We start from the raw sequence: 21,623 nt of genomic DNA, 5'->3' as shown, positions 1-21,623 counted from the left end.
TTCCGAAGGGGTTGGCTTCACTCCCCTCGGACCAAGGCGGGAGGGGAAGGCAGGGGCCGGCCGCGGGGCCGGGCAGCGATGCTCGCCTTGCTCTACCTCGGGGGGCGGGGGGAGCAGCCCCGGGAACAGACGCTTACTTCCCCGTCCTTCCGTGCCGCACCACTCATGGCACTCGCGGGAAGGCGGCTGGCGGAGGGGGGACAGCTTGACTCTGTCGGAGCGGCCCCTTGCGAGGTGGCGGCTGCCCCGACGGTGCTGCGCTGCGGGGACGCTGGGCGGCGAAGGGCTGGGGGCGAGAACGGGCGCGGATGGGCCGGGGGGCCGGGGCCGGGCTGCGCGGGCGCGGAGCGCTGCAGGCTCCTTATCGGCGCCCGAGCATCGGGGCGTCGCCGCCCGTCGCCTTCAAAGCGGGCGGCGGTGACGGCGCGGCCGCCTCTCCCGTCCCAGCCCGTCCCGGCAGGAGACCAGAGCCATGCTGCACTGGGGATACGACGAGCACAACGGTAGGGGGGTGGCGGGCGGCGGGCGGCGGGCGGTGGGCCGGGGGCGGCCGCGGTGCTGCCCGCGGGGCCGTCGGGGTGGCCGCTCCCGCCGCGGCCAGCGGAGGCAGCCCCGAGGGCACCTCCCGCAGCTGGCCCCGGCAGCTCCCGAGCCCACGGGAAAGCTGAATGAGCGGAAATCTTGCCGAGGGTTTGCAACGTGAGACCGAGCAGATTTTTGTCTCGAAATGATGCAAGGCTGGCTGCTGAGAGAGGTGTTTCATGCGCGCAGCATCGCCTGCCAGGGTCGGGTCAGGGGTTGGCTCTGAGTTGGAAAAAGTGGTCTGTCTCGTTCCCTGAAGGGATTTCGTTTGCTCGTCTAGTTCATTAGTTGCGTGTACGTATCGAGTGTTTATTAGACCGTCGGACTGATCAGAGCTGCTGTATCGGCAGTGCCTGACTCCGGCTATGTTCTGCTTCTGTTACACGGTGGGAAATACTAGGTACTAGAACCGGTCATTTGAATGTCTAACTGAGAAGAGATGCTTTTGGATTTCAGTTGTTTCATGGTTTCCTTAATCTTGTCGGTCTTTGAAGTCCCAAGATGTGCTCATCAGCAGGCTTAAAGACTTTCCTCTGTTTTGCATTGTAAGTAATGCAAACGCTGCTCCTGTGTGCAGACCGGCTCACAAGTAATGCAAGTAGAAATGAAAGTGCTTTTGTGAATTGGAGAGTCAGCTCTGATAAAGTAAATGGAATAACTTACGTTATCTGTTGTAATACACAGAGAAATAAAACACCATGACAGAAAAGGAGAAAGCTATGTATTTGCATATACATAGGGGCATGCTTCGTTTATATTATTACTTGGAGTTTGGAATACTGTTTGTGCAAGTACTACCTTTACTGCCTGGTCCTTTTGTTCAATCTTTTCTGGATGGATATACTTTCCTGAAAAACTGGGTGGTGGTGGATCGCAGCAATGTTGCAACGATTAGGCGTGTTATCTATGGTTGTGCAGTCTACTCTACCCCTCCCCTGAAGACGTAAATGAGTCTTGTTTTTCAAATTTGTTTCTCCATATGTTTTCCAAGAGTGCTGCGGACTTCACCTGCACTGTCCAGATAAGAAGCCGACTTTCCCTCCCTTATCCTATCCCTCCTCCTTTGCTATTCTCAACTTCTAGGAAGGGGAGGGCACGAGAATTTCTATCGAGGTGGCCCTGGACCTTGCTTGAGGCCCCATTTGTCCTATAAAACTCCGTTTACTGGCTGATAACATATTTGGGGTGGAGTTTGGCTTTCTCTCCTCTCTTGGAGCCCCCAGCAGCTGGGTGGGTAGTTCCTCATCAGTCCATCCCCTTCCTCCCGCCTCTCCCAGGTGACTAATGGTGAGAGGCATGAATATCCAACACTTCACTGTTCTTCCCTGGCATCAGTTTTATTTCTCAGCTTTTTCTCTTTTTATGCATTTATTTTATTGGTTTTGCTTGTTTCTTGTTTTGCTGAATAGCAGATAAGGGAGATTGCTCTAATTCTTGAAAAATTTTGTTGCCCTGCATGGCCCTGAATAGTTTCCCTGCGACTAAGATTAGCTTTTGCAACTAAGGAGGAGGCAACAAAGTGAAATTAATTGAATTTGGTGCAGTTGTATATTAAAGTTGATTTCATAAAGAGTTGGAAAGACATCTGCATTCACTCTGAGTTCTGCATTTGTTACTTGCAGTGATAAAAGCACTGTTTTTTTTAAACCGGGTGGAAATTCATTTGCCCCTTAGCAATAATAACCGCAACATAAATCATGCTGTGCATAAAGTAAACTGTCAAATATTACACATACATGTCTGCATATATGGTATATCTATGTATAAGGACATGGTCTGACTGGTATGCACAGAATTGAATGTTCTCCCCTGCTTTGATGCACGTATTTCTGAAATGCAAAGAGGCATTATTTTATTTCTATGCAAACCTTGGCCTTTGCTTTCTTGCCACTGTTCTTGCCTCACAGTTTTGATGGTGCTTATGTATGGAGGCGTAATACTGACATCTTGAAAACTGGCTTCAGTGTGGCATCATGCATGCTATTCTTAGTTGCTCACGGTTCCTGTGAAGAGGGAAATATTCTCGCCCCTACACAGAAACAGTCCCCTTAGTTAACCAGGGAATTGCCTTAGTTAAAAGACAAATTGAGAATCAATTGCCTTCAGTTTACTATATATTTAATAAAATATATGGAAAGTACTTACATGTATTGTGTTTTACTGCAAAAATGTCTCTTAGTCTAGTTACAACTATAACACTGAAGCGTTTTATAAATAAAAAGGTATATGAATTCCTTATACTATTTTTTTCTCCCTAAGAATAATTATATAATTTTGCTGTCTGCTTTAAAAAACAACAGTTAATTTTACCCATTCTGAATTTCAAATTGTTTTTATTAGAGCTAATCTTATTGTAACCTAATATGCAACTAAATTACTTGCAAACCTAACTTTATAAATTTAAGCATTTTGTATATGATAAACTGGGCAATGGATTCTCTTAGGAATAAATGAGGGTGTGATCCTGCAAAGGTCAGACCATACTACACTAATAAACTTTCTGCATATAATACCGAACTGTCCAAAAAAAGAATCCACTCTTTCACCTGTACGTACGCTATTTATGCAAGTAGGGAGGCTAACTGCAACTGAACCATATCCTGCGATGTCTCCGCTAGGCTTGTTTCAAGTTAGTCTAGCCTTTTGATGAAACTCATCACTTTAAGTCCAGCTAGGTAAAAAAGCACCGCTGTTAGGTGCTATAGCGAGTTGCATTTCCTGACAAACTCGTAACTGCCTTCCTTATGAGGTCCAGTTCATGAACTGAATGTGTGCAATGCTGGTGGGTACCATAAGTAGCAATACCCTAATCTAAAAGTGACAGAGATCTGCATCGCATTTGGTAACTCTGTGTCCAAAATAAAGACCCGCAATCTTCAGAGCAGATGGTTCAGTTTTTTGTCCTAAATGTTGGTCACAACAGCTTTGATTGTTAAGAGCTACTAGGTAATCTCCTCTAGCAAAAGAACATTTTCCCATCAATAGGAGGGGATTTCGTAAGTTCAAAAATTGGTATATTTAATCACGTTCCTTCAGTAAATTAAAAAATGAAGGGAGGTGAATCGGTGAGTTACACTTTCCTGGGTATGTCTTAACGTACCTATCTAGAAAATTAAACTGTACGTTATATTGAGATGGAGGCATATAATTCAGGTCCAAATTCAGATGAAATTTTCTGGAGATCCCACTCGCTTGAATCTGATTGTATGACATGCATTTGAGCATATCTTCCAACTGTAATGACTTATTTTCCAACAGTCATACACAAAATTTGCTTGGGGATGGGATCCATAGTAATGAATTGAGCCACAGTTTTCATAGAGTGGCAAGAGTATGATAATTGTATCAGATTGCTGGTACATAATCTGGTAAGGATGAGCTGAAGTTTCTTGATATTTTCGTGTATATTTTGAAAGGTCAGATTTCTGGCAGTCTTGTGTTACTGACAGATGTTTAATCACCAAAGCAAAAGATGAATTTGGTCATCTGAGCTTAGGGCAAGTACAAAAGCAGGCACAATGTCTTTTTAGAATTGAAGTTTATTGTTGAATAATTAACTAATGCCAGAATCACACCCTTGGGTCCTTTTTTTGGCACATTTATATTATTTATGAATGCAAATCATTCATATTATTTACTGTACAATAACTATAGTTATTGCTGAGATGGAGCAATAGCACCAAGTAGTTAAGCACATAAATATATTTTGCCTTTCTTCACCTTAGGAATATCCTAAGTATTAAAATTAAGCAGCAATAAGCTTTTTCTAAGCATCCTAAATCACAGCAGTTGGTTAGGTATAAATGGTGGAGTGGTGCTTCTTCAATTAATAAAATTGTGCATTACATCTCTAACTGCAAGGTACTAGGATCTAAACGCAATTAAAATTATATCATATGCTAAACTGCATGTAATTAAAATATTGAATAGCTTTGATGACCATTTGTGAAGTGAGAAGAATTAAGTTTAAACAGCTTTATATTGCAAACCAGTAGGATTTTTATCTTCTGCCTTAGAAGCGGTTTGCGTAATGAGTTTAGTTAATGAAGTCATTAACAAAAGGACTTTTTAACAAACTCAAGACTGAAGGCCCTTGCCTTTGTTCTACCTGAGGTTTAATTTTTAGGCTGGTCTTTACAAGCTACTCCTTCCCTCTTCCATTTTTCGGTGCTGCTCAGGGGAGAGTCAGGCTCTGCCCAGGTGGGTGTGCAAGTGCTTCCCCTCGGCGCCGTGGGACGCTTCCCTCCCTGATTTACTGCTGGGGCGCTTGGGTTATTTTAGCACCTGTGAGTCTCTGAGCTGTGTTCACTGCTATTGAAGTTGAGGAGAGAAAACTATTTGACAGCTTTTGATGTTAGGCTATTAATCACAGCGTAATACATTTTAATCCTTTTTTGTCATCATGTTTATTTAAGTGCTAAGCCATCCAGAAAGACCCAAACCAACAGGCTGATTTTTAGACTGAGATCAGTTACCTTCAGTATAGAGAGTTATGAGATATCCAATGATGCAGATTTTACAAGATCAGGTTCTGATGCTCATATTTAAGTTTTTCTTATATCCAGTCTGTCTTAGTTGATTTATTATGCTTCTTAGCCATGATAAGCCTGGAGGAAAAACAAGTGCTGTGCTCTTTGTAATACTGAAAGATCATTAGCCCTTTTCCCTCACCTTACCCTCTTTTCCATCCTAAACCTTGTTTGCTATCTTTATCTTACAGAACATATTCCCCAAGCAACTTATTGTTCCTATTTTTCTTCTATGGCCTCTTTCCGCATTGTTTATTATTCAAATATGGTTCAACAATGGCAGATATATGCTTAATGAAGACTCTCTGATGTTTAGTGGATAAGAACAGACACCTCACACGTCTCATCAATGAAGCTTTTCTTACTATTTTAGAATTACATTTGCCATTTTTCTCATATCCGTTGAATTGTTGATTTTCAGTGACAATGCTTTTCAGCTGATTTTTGGCTTAGCTTGCATGGAGAGAGGAAGGTTAACTCAAGATCACTAGTATTGATTAACAGCTTCTTTAGAGTTTTGATTTCTAGCTAATTTTGGTGAATGGTGGTGCAAGTCTGTGTCTGGAAGATCTACTCTCATTTATCAGCAGAAGGTGGTAGAAATCCAAATCTCATGCGGGCACCACTGTCCTGAGTGTTCCTGTTCCTTGCTGATTTTGTCAGCACTATACTAGGTGTGTGTATGTGTGCGTGCGTGCGTGTGTGTGTGTAGGCTTTATGGTGACACTCTCTCTTGTGTCGTGACAGCTGATTTGCAGAGTTGATGGGTTGGGAGGAGGTGATCAGTTGTGCAGCAATGCTTAGGTTACAGGCATTGCCATCAGACCCCAGGAGAGCCCACACACCACTCAGCCTTTTTATCTTTTTTGACATCTCCCCATCTCATTCAGCGTAGTCAGTAGAAGATGTGTTCTCAGGTCTTTTGCAGCCCATGACTAAAGTATAAAAAAACCTTAAAGCAGGGATTTTTGATAGACAAGAGGTAATCCTTAAAGACATAATGAGATATGATATTAGGGAAAAATAGCGTGTTGAATATTTATTGGGGCGCCGTGTCTGTTGGATACAGGATGCTTGATTTGAATGAGCATGTGTTGGATATGTCTTGTGCATAGTTGAGTCTTAACTGTGAATAATTAAATATCTACCTACTGCACGTGGCCTTGTTCAAAGGCCAAATACCGTTAGATACACCATGCAAGGTAGGTAAAGGGGTCCTGAGAGCTGCTGGTGCAATGTGGTGCAGCAAAAGTAGCTGAATATTTTGATCTGTGTTTTTCTGATGCACCCTTTTTGAATTTAAAAGATGCAAACAAGAACAGCTCAAGGAGTCTTCTTTCATACGAAGCAGGGCGCTGGCATCAACTTAGGCTTCTCCTCCAATGCATTGCAGGGCCTGCCCACTGGAAGGAGGTTTTTCCTGTCGCTAATGGAGACCGTCAGTCACCCATCGACATCAAAACTGAGGAAACCAAATATGATCCCTCTCTCCGTCCTCTAAATCCCAGTTACGATCCGGCTTCTGCTAAAATCATCCTTAACAATGGGCACTCCACCAGTGTTGAATTTGATGATACCGTCAACAAATCAGGTTTGTTCCTTTCCTGTTGCACTGTGTCTTCTTCCACCGTTTCCTGAATAGAGTGCATGCAGCCTGAGCATGTCTGTCTCACTGCCGGGTATGAACTCCTCATAAACAGTAAGACTTTGCTCCTCCGGATGAGAGATTCCTTTCTTCCCTGCCTTTCAGCATGATACAATGTGGGAACATATGTGGACACGAGTTCAAGGTTGCATTTCTCAGAAAGTGATAGGATTCCCTTTTCACAGGGACGGTTTGATCCACCCCAACCAGCTAGATAGTGCCCCTGTTTGAACAGTGTTGTGTACAATTTTTCAAATGCTGCTCTCTCTCACTGCAGATGAATCCTTTGTGTCTCATTACAGGTTCATTCCAACCGAATCGCTCAAGTCTCTTATCTGACTTTAGCTGCAGGTTTGGTTATGTATATATGTCCCTTTTACAATCCATACTTGGACTTCTTGTGTCAGGAAAGAGCCAATACGGAACAAATGAAATATTTCCCAAGTGATCCCTTTTCTTCTCTGAAAAGTGTTATTGTCCCAGTCTTTTTTAGGAGTATGTAGCTTCCCTTTTTGCAAGCAATAATTCTTATTTAGAAGTTCTCTGGTTTAGTATAGTCTTTGTAATGTTAGTGCCTTCATCTTTAAAACCTTCTCTTGGATGGTAGGCAAGCTAGCACACCTCCCCTTGAAACTGTAGGAGTGCAGTTTCTACGAGCAGTAAAATCCTCTTGTGGTTGCTTGAGGCTTAGCTGAGGACCCAAGCCCATATGGTGCATTCACAAGGGTCAGAGCCAGAGGGGGACTAATTTGCGATCACCCTGTCCATTAGTCCTGAGGAATTATTGGCTTATAGTGGCAACATGGAGAGACCTAGATGGAGACAACATCGTACTTTGCTTTCCCAGACAGTCTTAGTTTAATTCTTAAATTTCCTGTCAATACAAGCAACATTGGATGTTGCCTGAAAGCCATCAGCTGACCGTCAGTGATCTGGTCTGACCTCGTGTGTGTCAGATGCCATGGGACTTCCCAGAATTAATCTCTGCTTCAAGCCTACTAGGCGTGGGTGAACTAAAGCACATCTCTTAGAAAAACATACAATCTTGATTTCAAAATTTCCATCGATGACGAACCTACCACAGCCTTTGGTAAGTTGTTCTAATTGTTAATTACCCTCACAATAAAAAAAATCAAAATCACACTTTATTTCTGCTGTGAGTTAGATCAACTCAGCCTTTAAACTCCTTTTCTTTTTTTTTTTTTAAAGTAATAAATATGAATATGAATACACCAAGAACCTCTTCCACTTTCTAACACCATCCGTGAAGTGACAGGGCCTGAACGTAGTATTTCTGTGGGCTTACAATGGTACCAAAGCAGTGGTAATGTGATCCTCTTCTTACTGCTTTCCTCAGGCCGTATCTCCAAGGATATAGTTCATGTCATGGCAAAGCACTGACAGATGTTGATCAGATAATTAACAAATGTAATCCCCATTCTCCTTCAGGAGACTCCATACTTCTATGTATGGACTAGATTCTTCAGTCCACATACATGGCTTTACATTTAGGCCATTATAATGCCTTACTTATCAAAGAATTCAAATTCTTCTGTATCCATAAACTGAGTTATTCACTATTTCCCCTAATATTTGTCACTGACAAACTTTATCAGTAATGTTTTTGTTTTCTTTCAGGTCATTGATCAAAAAATACTGAATTTTGTAGGGCCAAAATTTGGCCTCTGGGGCACCCCTGTGAAGTAAGCACTCCTGCCATATGGTGGTTTTATGGGAAAAAAAAAATCAAATTAATTGGTACTAAATACATTAGCATCTTTTAATACATTATTGACTGGCTTCCCATATGAACTATTTCTTCACTTTGGCCAGCATTGAAACCAGGCTGTCAAGTCTGTAATTGTTTGTGTAATTCTGTTTATCCTCTTTGGTACCACATTAGCTCCATTCTCTGAAATTGGTCTACTGATGTTTCAAAGACTTCCTCTTCCAGCTCTTTTCAAACTTTGAGATACTGATATTTGCCTTAAATAGCTTCTGACTAACCTCTTCCTTAATTGCTGTTGGAATGGAAGGGTTTTACCATCACTGTATGATGTGGTACAAATACATCATCAGGCCATTTTCCACATTTTTCAGCAGAAGTATTTCATGGAATGCTGATGCATTTCCACGTAATTGTTTTCCCTCAGCCAGTTAGAACACCGATCTTTACACATTTCTAGGATTATTTGCCTCCAAGTTTTCGGCCCTTGAAAGAAGGAATTTGTTTTAGGAGTGCCACTTCCCCGTCCCCTTTGTTCACTCGGTTTGTAGGCTCTGTAAAAGCATGGTTTTGAGTTGAAGTTTTAAGGAGGTCAAATATTTTTCCCCACAGATAAACAGTTCCAGTTCCTTTTCATTAGCCAGCCTACTTGTGTTAGCAGATAGGCAACTTAAGAAATTCTTCTTTTATCTGTATTTGGTGGTATTTTCTTCCTAACAAAGTTTAGGTTTTGGACTAATGCTAGAAGAGAGAAAAAATGACTATTGTCCTCCCCAGTGCTCTTAATTTAAAAACCATCTGGTTAAAGCTCCCATCCTTTCCCCCTAATATCTCTATAATGAGCCAGTAAACCAGCCCAGACTAATTCCCAAACCCTCAGAGGAGATACAGAGCTGGGAGAGTGGGGTGATTTGTTTTGCAGTGCATAAGGAATCTTTCTGAATATGATTCACATTCAAGTCTCTGTGAAGAGATGTTTTGGTTCCAACTCTGATTAACCAAAGCAAAACAATGAAAAGCCCACCCATATGTGTCTTAAGTTGAAATAAATGGCTAATTAAATGTCAGTAATATTGCAGCTATACAATGCATATGTAGTGTTGGCTTCCTTTTATTTATGTTAATGTATGCTCCTTTTTCTCAGACTTCAATCTGATGTAACTGGATCTAGTTGCAAATGAAGGAAAAAGCCTTGAAAATTTTTTTAAGCTCCACCTACTTTCCTCCAAATTTCAAACCGCAGAAGATATTCTGTTCACGTTATATTTTACTGATCCTCCCCTTTATTCATAAAACCTATATTTTAAGCTTAATTTCTCAGTGATTCTTTTAAATCACAAGTGAGGGTTTCTGTAGTACTTCAAAGAAATGGGAAGCTACCTGAGACAGCTTTTGAGAAGGAGTAGGGGACTGTCCGAAGACTGGCGTGAGGTTAGAGGATGTGGGTAGCGGCTCCCGTTCCTGCAGTGAAGCCTTTTCCTCTGCTTGGGTTTCCAGTGCTGACCGGGGGGCCGCTCAGCGGGACCTACAGGCTGCGCCAGATTCACTTCCATTGGGGCTCCAACGATGACGCCGGCTCTGAGCACGCGGTGGATGGGATGAAGTATGCGGCAGAGGTAAGGCTTTACATGGAGTCATCTGTACCTCTAAGTTTGTGACTAGTCTTCTGTTGTAAGAATAATGTTGCCCCTCTTCTGCCCGCTTTTCATTCTGCCCCCATTTTATCGAAAGACAAGCGGTCTTCCTGAAGTGTTGCATGTTTGGTCCTTTCTCAAAGGAGAATCTATTTGAAAGCTTTGGAGAGGATTAAAAAAGGAGATCAGAAGACAAGAGCTTGATAAGAGCAAGATTTAATGTTCAAGAGTTATTTTAAACTTTGTCTTTCACTGTCTCTTCCTTGGAGAGTATTTTCAAAGTCAGCTTCAGTTACAAACCACAGAATTATTTGATTTGGGGCCTGTGCAGTGTAAGGTTTATGCAAGACTTAGGAGTGTTGCATTTTGTGGTGCATTTAGCCATGTGATGGTTATGACTTTGAGAACCGCCCCTTAATATCTGTGGGGTGCCTGCTTCTGTGGAGGTACTGCGTTTCAGTGGAGGCAGCGGGCCACAGGGAGAAACGCACCGTCTGCTCTGGCACGGAGAGTTCGCTCCTGCTCTGTCTCCTTCGGTGCGTTTGAGTAGTCTACAGTAAAAAGTATTCAGTATCCGATTCCTCTTTGCAAATGGAAGTAACATGGAGTATTTTGATGAGACTGAGGTCTTTAACAACACATAGTTCAGACAGTGGAAGAGTTTTCTGGGGTTAAAAAGAAGTTAAAAGTATAAAAATAAATGGTAATGGACAAATAAAAGACATAATACTAAAGAAGAAAAAAAATGAAATGTATGCACAGTGGTGTGATCAGATTTTACTGGAAATGCTATAAGAGACAGTGGTCAGAAAAAAAATCAGTTTTCTAACACTAATGGGGAAAAGTGACATTTGCAGTGTTTAAAGGCTTATGTTTTCCACAGGAACCAGGTGAGATGGAATATAAAGAATTAATAGAGGTGCTTTAAAACCATTAAGTACCAAAACCAAATTTCTAGCTGAGAAAATATATATATGTTTCCCATCTAAGAAACCAAATGGAAGGAGAAAATATCTCTGAATTTCTAGCCAGTCTAAAAACCTTTCCGTTACCTGTTGGTTGGGTAACCCTCCACAAGAAGCTCTCTAGATGTCACTTTGGCTTTGGGATAAGAAACCCAGAATTAAGATCAAGGCTTCTGAGCACTGTTCACACAAAAGAAAATACCTCAGAAGGAGACATGAAGATGGTTTCAGTGCTCACCTTCATGAGGAAGATGTGTAAGATTTCAAGAAAAAGCATCAACCGAGTCGAAGAAAGAAGTAGTGTACAGGTAGAGAAGACTGCAAGGTTCAGCCCCTAAGCCCACCGGGAAGCAGAAGGGATCCATGGCTCCATTCTTTGTGGCAACGTATGGTCTGATCAAGGTCTCTTCACAAGCTGCAGTGACAGAGCGGTGGTAAGACGGGATATATTCCTTAAAGAGAAGTCACAAGCCCTTGAGAATGGGGCTATACCCAAAGGTGTTTCACAGCTCTGTTTGTTTGGGGGTTTTGGTTTTTAGGGGGGTTGGTTTGGGGTTTTTTTGGCAAAGCTATGAGGGAGTGGGAGTGGGCTTTATTTAGTTGCGGGAATTTTGCTTTTTGTTCTTCGTTGTTTTTTTGCTTTTTTAAAAATCCACAATAAAAGTCAATTCTGACTGAGAGTATCTGTTTCCTTTTTGTGTATGTAAAAATGCAAGTGTTTAAAAGTTGTTCAATGTAGCTTTTGTGAACTTAAAATAGTGAGTGGTGCAGGCATTATGAGTTCCAGGATACTAATGCACCTGAGAATGGTTTAGTGGACTGTGTTCTCCTCCTGGTTTAATTTATAATATTTTTAGCAACTTTCCTTCAAGGATCTCTGAAGCTGTGAGCCAGCATGTGTTTCATCGTGAGCATACTTGTATTATTATTGATTTCAGTGGGACTCCTTACTTGCTGGAAGTCATGTTTCAGCACTTCAGAGTCCAAGTGCTTAACAAACATTAATTATACCCTGTAACACCAAGTAATGGCTCTGTTTTACAGATATGGAAAATTAAAACTCATAGAGGTTAGGCAAGGATTGAGATTTAGAGTCAAAATCTTCACACTCCTAGATCCCTATTTCAACCACGCAGCTGTGTTGCTTCCCATAAAAAGCCTTTAAAGCAAGTTCCAACTTTCCTAAATTGCTCTTACTTTAGAGGTCTTGAAGTGCTGTATTCCAAAAGCAAGCCTTTTTCTCAAGGATTCATCCCAGTTTAAGTCATTCAATGGAGCTGCTTTTCAGCACTCCTAAAGAGTAAAGTTCAAGTCTGAAAAGATGGTCACCAATTTTAGAAAAGCCAATCCCGTGTCCTGCTTCTGAGCCTCTCTTTCCTTATCTAAAAACTATGGGTAGTAAGATTTACTAATCCACTGAGGACTTGCAAGAGTAATTAATGTTTGTGAAGTACTTAGTCTTAAGCTCTGTGTGAGTGTTTGTGCTCTCTCCAGTTTGGCAGTCGGACCGTTGCTCAAGGCTGGGATGTCCTGGCGCTTCCCGGGAACCAGGAGCTCCCGCCATGGAGCGTGGCCAGGATTTAGAAAACCTGGCTTAGCAGGAGGGACTGAGGTGGTATGGGGGCAGACATCACGGGCTTTTCCTTTCCCCACCTGGCTAGGTGGTGTCTTTAAGCTGCTTAAGCAACTACCACAGGACACTTCCAGAAAAATGCATGTTGGAAATGCAAATGCTCAAACCCGAGATAATCAAGCTGCTTGTAAGTGCCTAACTACTGGTAATCATAGAAAATGACATTTGGAAAGTATCAGAAATGAAATCTTGATGTTCAGCTTAAATTAAACAAGGGAAAAGGGGTCAGTTGAAGTTTAACGTGTGTTCCTCTGCCTGTTTTCTAGCTATTTATGTGGCTGATTAATATTACTGAAAGCCTGATTAAGGAAAAAGAGGAGCAACAAATAACATTCTCATGATTTTCAATAACTTTTTAAAATCAGCTGTACTAAAAATGGATTTAAAAGCTTTGGTTATATAACCATGGGATATCTTGTCTTAGTTTCTCTGTTCAAAATCTGGGGACCCAACAGCAGTTTGCCAGGCACTGTAGTGTGCTGATTGCTGCTAAATTTTGAATAATCCCAGCCACTGGAAATGCTTTTTGCCATTTGTGTGAACTATATATTTACCAATTTCAAAAAATAATTGCATTTAGAAAACTGAATGGCTCTGAATACAAAAGAGCAAAGTAGAGTATCAAAACCAGTAAAGTTGTAGTATTAGTTTGTGACTATTCGAGTTCAGCGGGAGTTGATGCTGGCTGTGTCTCTTGCTTTTCAGCTTCATGTGGTCCACTGGAACTCAGAAAAGTATTCCAGTTTTGTTGAGGCAGCTCGTCAGTCAGATGGATTAGCAGTCATGGCTGTATTTCTGAAGGTAAGAAAAAAATGTCTCAGCCCTCCTAATAAATCTGCCTTATGAGCCCAAAGGGATAATGGTGATAGTGAGTGTAATTATTGCTAAAGAGATAATTGTTTTATATGGGCATTAAATTACACTGTTTCCTTCATACTGTTTGCTTTCCAGTATAGAAAACTCTGCTTGCTTGAAGGTTAAAAATATCAGATTAATAGATTTTCAAGACAGTGAGGCTCTTCAGTTTGCCTGGTCTGCACTCCTCTACAACATAAAAAGTGGATCTTAGTTCAGCTGGCTCTATATGGATCCTGATAACTTGTGATTGACTGACAAGGACTATCTGATTTGTTTTGAATGCTACTTTAACGGTTTGTTTCTGAGCTGATAGTTTCTTCTGAAAAACGAAAGAGAAAAACCCAGAATCTGGAGAATTTCCTTGTAATTGTTATATACCTCTTCGCCTCCTGCACCGATTCTAAGACGAAATTCAACTCTTGCAACAGCTTCATTGACTTTTGTATGAAGAAGCAGATGGAGAATTCACACAATCCATGACAAAGAATAGGGCTTTGGTCAAATCTGTGGTTTCTGCCTGGCTGCCACAGCTTCCTGGGCACAGCTAGTGCTGGTCCTGGTGCAGTCAGTGAGCCATTACATGCAGCAATTGCAAAGAACCGCTTCAGTAATTCTGTCTTTCCAGTTTACAGTATAATGATTCAAGGAAAGTTTCACTGGATTTCTTAGCACACAAATTCTGCTTGAGATACATAAAAATGATGTTTTCACTGTTATAAACAATTTAAATTTCAGATGTAAGCCTGAAACTTTTAATATCCTGCATACAAAACATGAAAAATAAATTGCTTTTATTCCCCTGCAGTGTAAGGTTTGTGGATCTTTTGTAGCTGAAATAATTACTATGAGTAGCCAGAATAAATACTGTCAGCAAGGGAGCGGATCTTCTTTACGACCAGTACTATTTCTAAGGACCAGTTAGTCACAGGCTTATACTCACAAAACCCATCAGATCTCACAGTCACTTAAGTAAAGCTATATAAAGTAGTTTCAGTATAGATTTGCTTTTTGATCATTTATTTTTGCTATTTGTCTCTGGAGCTCAAGTATGTATTTCTTCTTTCTGGTGTTAATAGATTGGTGAATGCAATCCTCAGCTGAAGAAGATTACTGACCGCTTGGACACCATCAGAATCAAGGTGAACGAATGCTTCTGAAAGAATACTAATACTGGTGGTTGCTTTTGTTCTTTTGGTTTTTTGGTAACCTGGCTGCTACTTCCTTCACCTTCATGTTCCCGAGTGCCTAGTTTCATAGCTATCCATATCTAACTCTGATTTGGGACAGTTTAGGAGCATTCTTGTTAGGAAAGTTAAAAACTAAGCAGACAAATAATAATTTTTATACAATAAGAGATCAAAGGAAAAAGCTAATTCCTCACAGAACCTAACCTCTGACAAATGTGTTGCTGTGAGAATATGAACAGAAGAACATACTTTATGGAAAGCTGTGAAAAGATGAGGGAAAGGTTTCCTCCCCTGTTTTGCTGAGGTACAGGGTGAGAAATAAGGTGTTGTATGTGTGAGAGCGATCAGCCAGACTCACAGCATCATGTTTCGTACAGGAATCTCTGGCCTGGTAGCCTGAACAAGAAGTAGTAACCCGTGGGCCTGGGAGGAGTGAATGGGAAGGGGAGCAGGTGTCAATAACCTGTGGGGTTACTCCACCAGCCCCACAGAGACCACGTTGACAGTCTAACATCTTCTCATCTCTCCCTCCAACCTCCATCCCATGGTCATTTGTAACTATGGGGAGCCTGTGCTAACATGACACCTTCGATGGTGTCTTGCTGGCATCAAGAATAGCAGCAGCAAAGCTGTCACAGAGGTAGGACCTCATCAGAAGGGCACTGGCTCACCTGCTGTGATCATCCAGCATGCTGCCAGCCCACCCCATAGTGGAAAAAGCTCTACCTCCTTTGGCATGATTTATCTTGGCCTCTTGCTTTTAAATAATATTGCCCTGTTTTTTTCTTTTTTAACTTTGTGTAAGAAATAATTTTCTAAATATATTTAATCTAGAACCACAGTGAGGGTTTTTTTTATTTTCCAGGGTAAAAGAGCACTATTCACAAACTTCGATCCTAGCTGTCTGCTTCCCAAGTCCTTGGACTACTGGACTTACTTTGGCTCTCTCACTGTTCCACCTCTTCTTGAAAGTGTCATCTGGATTGTTCTGAGAGAGCCCATAAGTGTTTGTTCTGAACAGGTATTTTTCGATTTTTCACTGCTATAGAAATATTGCTTTTGTAAGACTTCAAATTGTATCTGCCACCCAAAAACATATTCTTTTGCAGACCTTGACATTGCATACCTTATCAAATTTTCAAAGGACAAAATGTGTCTATCAAATTTATCATGACTTCTTGTTGCCTTTCTTTGCATAACAGCTATTTATTATTCATTTTTTTAAAAGAATCTGCATACTCTAAAAATTAACAAGCAAAAATAACCCACAAGGAACTTACAGAAAAAAGGGTTCTGATGATGCTAAGAAATCCTGGAATTCCACTCGATTGAGCATCCTGCTCAAACCTATTCTCTGCCATTTTTATTTGACAGATCAATAGCAAATTTCTTCTTGCATTCCAGTTGTGTAAACCTTGGTGAATTTACTAGAATTTTGAAAAGCAAATACAATTGTAATAAGCTGGTTTTTATGTTAGGCTATCTTGGAAAAAGTGTGATACCACATAAAAGACTCTACTTACATTTCTTGTTAAATTAAGCTTCATGCTATATATTAATGTTGCAACAGTGACACCCAGTGGGCTGATCATCTGAAGTATAAAGAGTTTTTCGCACTGGAGACACTGAAGTATGTCAGATTATAGCTTCTAATATCAGATATTGATATGTACATCACCTGCAATATGTTATCAATATTCTGGGCACACTGTAAACCTTACCACAGTGTTTGTCTCATTCATGGTCAATATTACAAATACCTCACAAAATTCAATACCCTATGTCACATATTCAGCAGAAGTAGTGGCTTCAGTCTTTGCGCAAAATGTTAAGACAGTTCACTGAATGGGATGCTTGTTACTCAGGAGACCTGAAATTCTGTTTGTAACTGATTTGAAGTCATGTATTTGCTCAGTGCGTCCATTTCTTTCATCTGTCTGTCTTCCTCAGTGCCCTCAATCTGGTTTTGTAAGACTGGCTGCAGTGCATCTGGGTCTAGGATTGAAAATTTGTGTTAAGATATGAACTTCCCAAAGACAAGCCATTGTTCAGGTTAAAAGGTTCTTATTTGGGCTAATCTATAGTTAATACATTCTAAAATATGAAATACTGTATGCAAACACCCATGTGTAACAGGTTCAGAGGACACAGTGTCGGAAACCGTGTCAAGTACAGTGATTCTTTACTAGTCATTTTTCATAGACTGTAGCTATATCTTATGTATTAAAGTATAAATGTGCTATATTGCTATAAATATAAGCATGCATATAGTTAAAAGTGTTTGTTTCTAGTAATGTCCACTATTGTGATTGATCATCATCACCATGACTTACACTGTTCTGCCATTTAATTTTATTCCTCAGGTTTGTATTTCTTTGGGGCTTTACAGTTTACTACCTACTTTTTGGGGCACTTTTCAGGTTGAAAGAAATTAAAAATAAATTTTAAGTTTTTAGAAACTCACAGGGAGCCTGAATTACAAATGTTAGCTTTAGAATGGGGTGGAGTAAATAGTATTGACTTTTTTTGCTTTTAATGCAATTAAGATGCAATGTTCTGTACAACTAAATGCTCTATTATGATGGAATTATTTTTGTTCTGTCCTATACTTGGTAACCAAGAAGGGAAGTAAGATGGTATATAGAAATAGTAAATATTGGAAAAATTAGAAATTAGACAAAATACTAAACTTCGGGTCAGAATTCGGACTCCAATTTCCTGAGATTAGACATGAAGCTCTGATCTGGTTTTCTGCTGAGATCAGCTTAAGCAGAGAAGCTTATGCTGAGGTATGAATAACTGCCTATTCTATGTTTCCACAAGGGAAAAGTTTTGAATCTTTGCTGGTTTGAGTACATGTTTAATATATCAGAAGTGCTAATTACAGAAGCTTTCTTTAGCACCACAGCTATTATTCCGGGTTAATTGTGAATATACTCTGAACAAGAATGTGTACACAGGTACACATAAGAAATCTAATTTTTGGCACCAAACATTCCGAGTCTCTGACTATAAAATCAAACTAGAATATAGAAAACTCTGGTTTAGATCAGGTTGTGGAAGGCAAAGTGTAAATACAGGAAACAAATAATTCTTATGCACAGTTTCATTATGACATGTATTTTGGGAGATTTTCGTGGTAGTCATTGTTTTTAATTTGCAAGGACAGAAATGGTGGAATTGCTATTTCCCACATGCCATAGAAAAATACAGTTTCATTCTTCCTGGCATAAAAAAGGTGACAAGTATCTTTAATATTTACTACATGCTGTTTCATTAGTATGAGCATGAGGGTTTTCTGCTGAACCTTATGTCTCTTTTGATTGCAGCTAGCCAAATTCCGCAGCCTCCTGAGCACTGCTGAGGATGAGGTCGCCTGCTGCTTGCTGAGAAACTACCGGCCTCCCCAGCCTTTAAAGGGACGAGAAGTCAGAAGGAATTAAAGGAGTAAAGCCAGAGTAGTCTCCCTCTGAAACCAAAGGCTGAATTAATTTTAATAGATAATATACTTCGTGGGTTTTTTTTTTGTGAGTTGTTATAACAAATAGGTGTTGTTTTATTATTGGTTACTATGCAGTCATTTCTCACAGACAAGTATGTCCTGAGTTGTTGCAGGTTCCTCGATGTTAACAGGTCTGACTGTGTTTGAGTGCATTGGTTTGGGAGCACTGAGGCATTAGCGTTGCATGCACAGAGGGCAGTGCTAATCGTAAGGGTCAGATGTGGTGAAGGAGTTGTCCAGAATTTGCCACTAAATTAGTGAACAGGATTCCTGACATTGATGGCAGTAAAGAATCTTCTGGGATTATTATTCTGTTCTCTAACATAACATTTAGCTTCTATATAAGACTTCACACTGTAATTCTCAAGAAAAAAATATTTCAAGGCTGATATAATTTCATTGCTGACTTCTGCAATACCATGCTTACTTTCCTACAAAAAGCAGTAATGACTAACAGCATTTAAGCAAAACAGATATTTATATGATCCTGTTGTTCTGACTGCTTCATAGCAGTAATGATGTACTGCTTGAATTTTTTAAAAAAAGCAAATAGTAAGGATTTTATATATTGCGGAATCATATCAGGTGGATTGGGTATTCCTGAATTCCACCACATATACTGATGAAATTGTCCTGAAACCTGAAAACTGCAAGGTGGAAGGGCATAGAGGGAACTGTTTGTTCATGCCTAAACTCAGTCTGTTGCATTTGGTGAACAATAAGGGACTGTAACACTATATCCATGTAGCATCAGACTCCTGCCACTTAAAATCAGGAGGCAGGGGTAGCTGTTGCTCCAGATTCTTTCATACTAGACACGTGGCACGCTGCAGTGTGAGACACATGCTGCATATCTCACAGCTTGCAGGAGAGCACAGCACTACTCTGGTATGTAATGTCTCCTAGGTACTGGCTGAAGTTCTGCTGTCATAGCTGAACTTGGGTAGTTGCACTTACATTCCAAGACCAAAGATAGCATTTAGAGCAAGCCAAAGAAATCAGAATCAAGTCAATATCTGATAAAAGATCAGCCCTCAACAGCAATGTGTTGAAATGTCTGTCTTTATGAATTGACTTGAGCCTATGTTTCTCTCAAGAGCTTTTGTTATCTGAATATAATTTTTTGTTTTATGCCAAATTTATTTTTATTATTTTTAATGAACTTGTCATAGGCTGTAACTTAGTATAGGATTAGATTTACCCTCAGACTCTGAGAACTACAAGTGAAAACCAGTGATACCTGAAGGAGGCAGCTAGAGGTTTCATGGGTGGTGACTACAACCAATCTCTGTAGTACTTCTGACCAAACTCATCTTCCACAACTGCTCTCCATGAATTTGCTTTTTAATAGGTTTTATAGACTGTGCCTCTTGTCTCAACAGATCTTTTGTTCTTAGACGGACAAATGTGAGGGAAATAACAAACAGGATTGACTTTATATACCTTCTTATAACTGAATAAATTAGACATAGAGACATAGATATTTTAGCTTAGTTTAAGATAGGTGGATTTTTTTTGTTTTCTGCTCCCAGAATATAGCTACTATTGCTGCAAGGCCTCTCAATGCGTTCTGAATGCTTTCTGAAGGAAAGAACACAAATAGACCATGGAAGAAATAAAAGACATTTGGCAGCAGCAGCAGGTACAAGTATTAACCAAAGGGGAAAAACCTGCAGGCACTTTTTGTTTTCTGGCATAGGGAGAAGAATGCAGCTGAAAAGACCTCAGGCTGGTTCTTTCTGAATGAGGATGTCTGGAAAGTGTGCATGGAGAGAGCGGGAGCGTGTTGCGTGTTTTCACACCCTTTTTTAGACTTAGTGTTGGATCTGATATGTTTCCCTGTCATGTGAGTAGCTGCAGAACATGAACAAAATGTTTACAAATTGCATGAAGGTTATAAAGTTTGTTTGCCTGAGAAGAGAAAGTAAGGCTACTGCTTCATATCAGAAACAAAAGTTTTACATGTTTTTTATATATTGAAAACAGTGGAGTTGATCCAGTGCTTTGATATTTATAAGGATTTTATCAAAATAAAAAGTGGATTTTATGAATGTGTCTTGTATTTTCTATTGAAGAGATTCAAGTTTTACAGAGAAGGCTGCAGTTTTCTAAGTAGCGCCTGCAGCTCTAGTTCTGGAAAAAATAGTCATCCCTCATTTGAAGTCTGTCTTTGGGCAGTGTAGGTATCTTTTCTATGTTCCACGTAAAATGTCTTTGACAGAGGTAAGACATGCAATCAATTGCACATAAAGTTTCTGATAGCACTTTTTTGAACTATTGACTATTTTTATAGAGTTATGCAAATAAGTTTTAGAAGAAGACATCATTCACAGTAATTCTCCTAATGTGGAGATGCTGTGTTCACCTAGCGTGGTACTGGATCTGGGCTGAAAGCTGGTGGTGGCATCTGAAAAAGACTAGAAATGCTCAGTTGCCTGAAATCCTTTGGGAACAGCTTCCCAGATAATCCCTCTGCTGTGACTGTAAGGTGAGAGCATGGACCCAGTGTTGGCACTGAGCACTTGGTTGCATCCTCAGTCATTAACTTATTCTATGCCCAAACTGCACTGAATTGCAACCAGATTACATGACGTGCTCCCAGGGAATTAAATCTCAAGTATGGGCTCTGTGCTGTACTAAGATGACTCTAGAGCAGACAAGGCTAAAATACGTCTTCACCCCCTCAGCTGCAGGTCTCTTTGATCAACTCTTCACCCTCTGACACACTTGGAGCCTTTATACTAAGAAGAATGAAATGCTCAGTGACCAAAAAACATATAGGGTATTTGCTGAAAATAGTAGCTGTCTAGAATTGTGTATGGCTGGTTGGTTGGTCACCCATAAACTTATTCTCAGAATTAAATAAACTGCAGTAGAGCTTTGGGGTCAGCTCTGCTGGTTTTGGCACAGGAGGGAAGCAGTGCGCTCTGCTGTGTTCATAGCCTTTGCCAGTCATGCTCGTGATGTCTTTCATGTTGCAAAGACAGAGTTTAACATCAGCTGGGAATTTTCTTTATGTCAAAGAAAAAACCTGGGAAGTAGCTGTCTGGAGTACAGTAGGCTGAAGATCAGGCAGACATCTGTTTGCTGCCATATACCCACTTGCTACGTACCTGTGCTTTCTCGCCCCTGCAGAGATTTGTCTCTCTGTTCCTTCAGCAAACAGTACTTTGCTGGCCTTCCAGATGTGAACAGGGACCTAAAAGAATTCAAGGAATCAATTCTAGGAAAAAAACCCAAGTCTTCCAAATATTCAATTTTAAAATAACGTTACTGAAAAAAGTGGAATAAAATAAGAAAATAGAATGTAATACATTTTTTATAGACATAATGGAAAAGAAATTTGGGATTTAGATTCTTGT

General features: G+C 40.4%; 1 protein-coding gene across 1 annotated transcript; it reads left to right on the top strand.

Moving 5' to 3' along the window:
• Nucleotides 1-320: 320 nt before the first annotated feature.
• On the top strand, nucleotides 321-20,308 carry LOC142078674 (carbonic anhydrase 13-like). The gene is made up of 7 exons (XM_075141576.1): nucleotides 321-503; nucleotides 6,505-6,702; nucleotides 9,980-10,098; nucleotides 13,420-13,515; nucleotides 14,649-14,711; nucleotides 15,625-15,780; nucleotides 18,089-20,308. Exons 1-7 carry the CDS (start codon nucleotides 473-475, stop codon nucleotides 18,200-18,202), a joined length of 777 nt encoding a protein of 258 aa, XP_074997677.1. The 5' UTR covers nucleotides 321-472; the 3' UTR covers nucleotides 18,203-20,308.
• Nucleotides 20,309-21,623: the final 1,315 nt, after the last annotated feature.

This window comes from Calonectris borealis, chromosome 2, assembly GCF_964195595.1.
Source record: "Calonectris borealis chromosome 2, bCalBor7.hap1.2, whole genome shotgun sequence".
Classification (NCBI taxonomy): domain Eukaryota; kingdom Metazoa; phylum Chordata; class Aves; order Procellariiformes; family Procellariidae; genus Calonectris; species Calonectris borealis.
The sequence above is the reverse complement of the archived record's forward strand: the minus strand, read 5'-3'. Positions and strand labels throughout refer to the sequence as shown.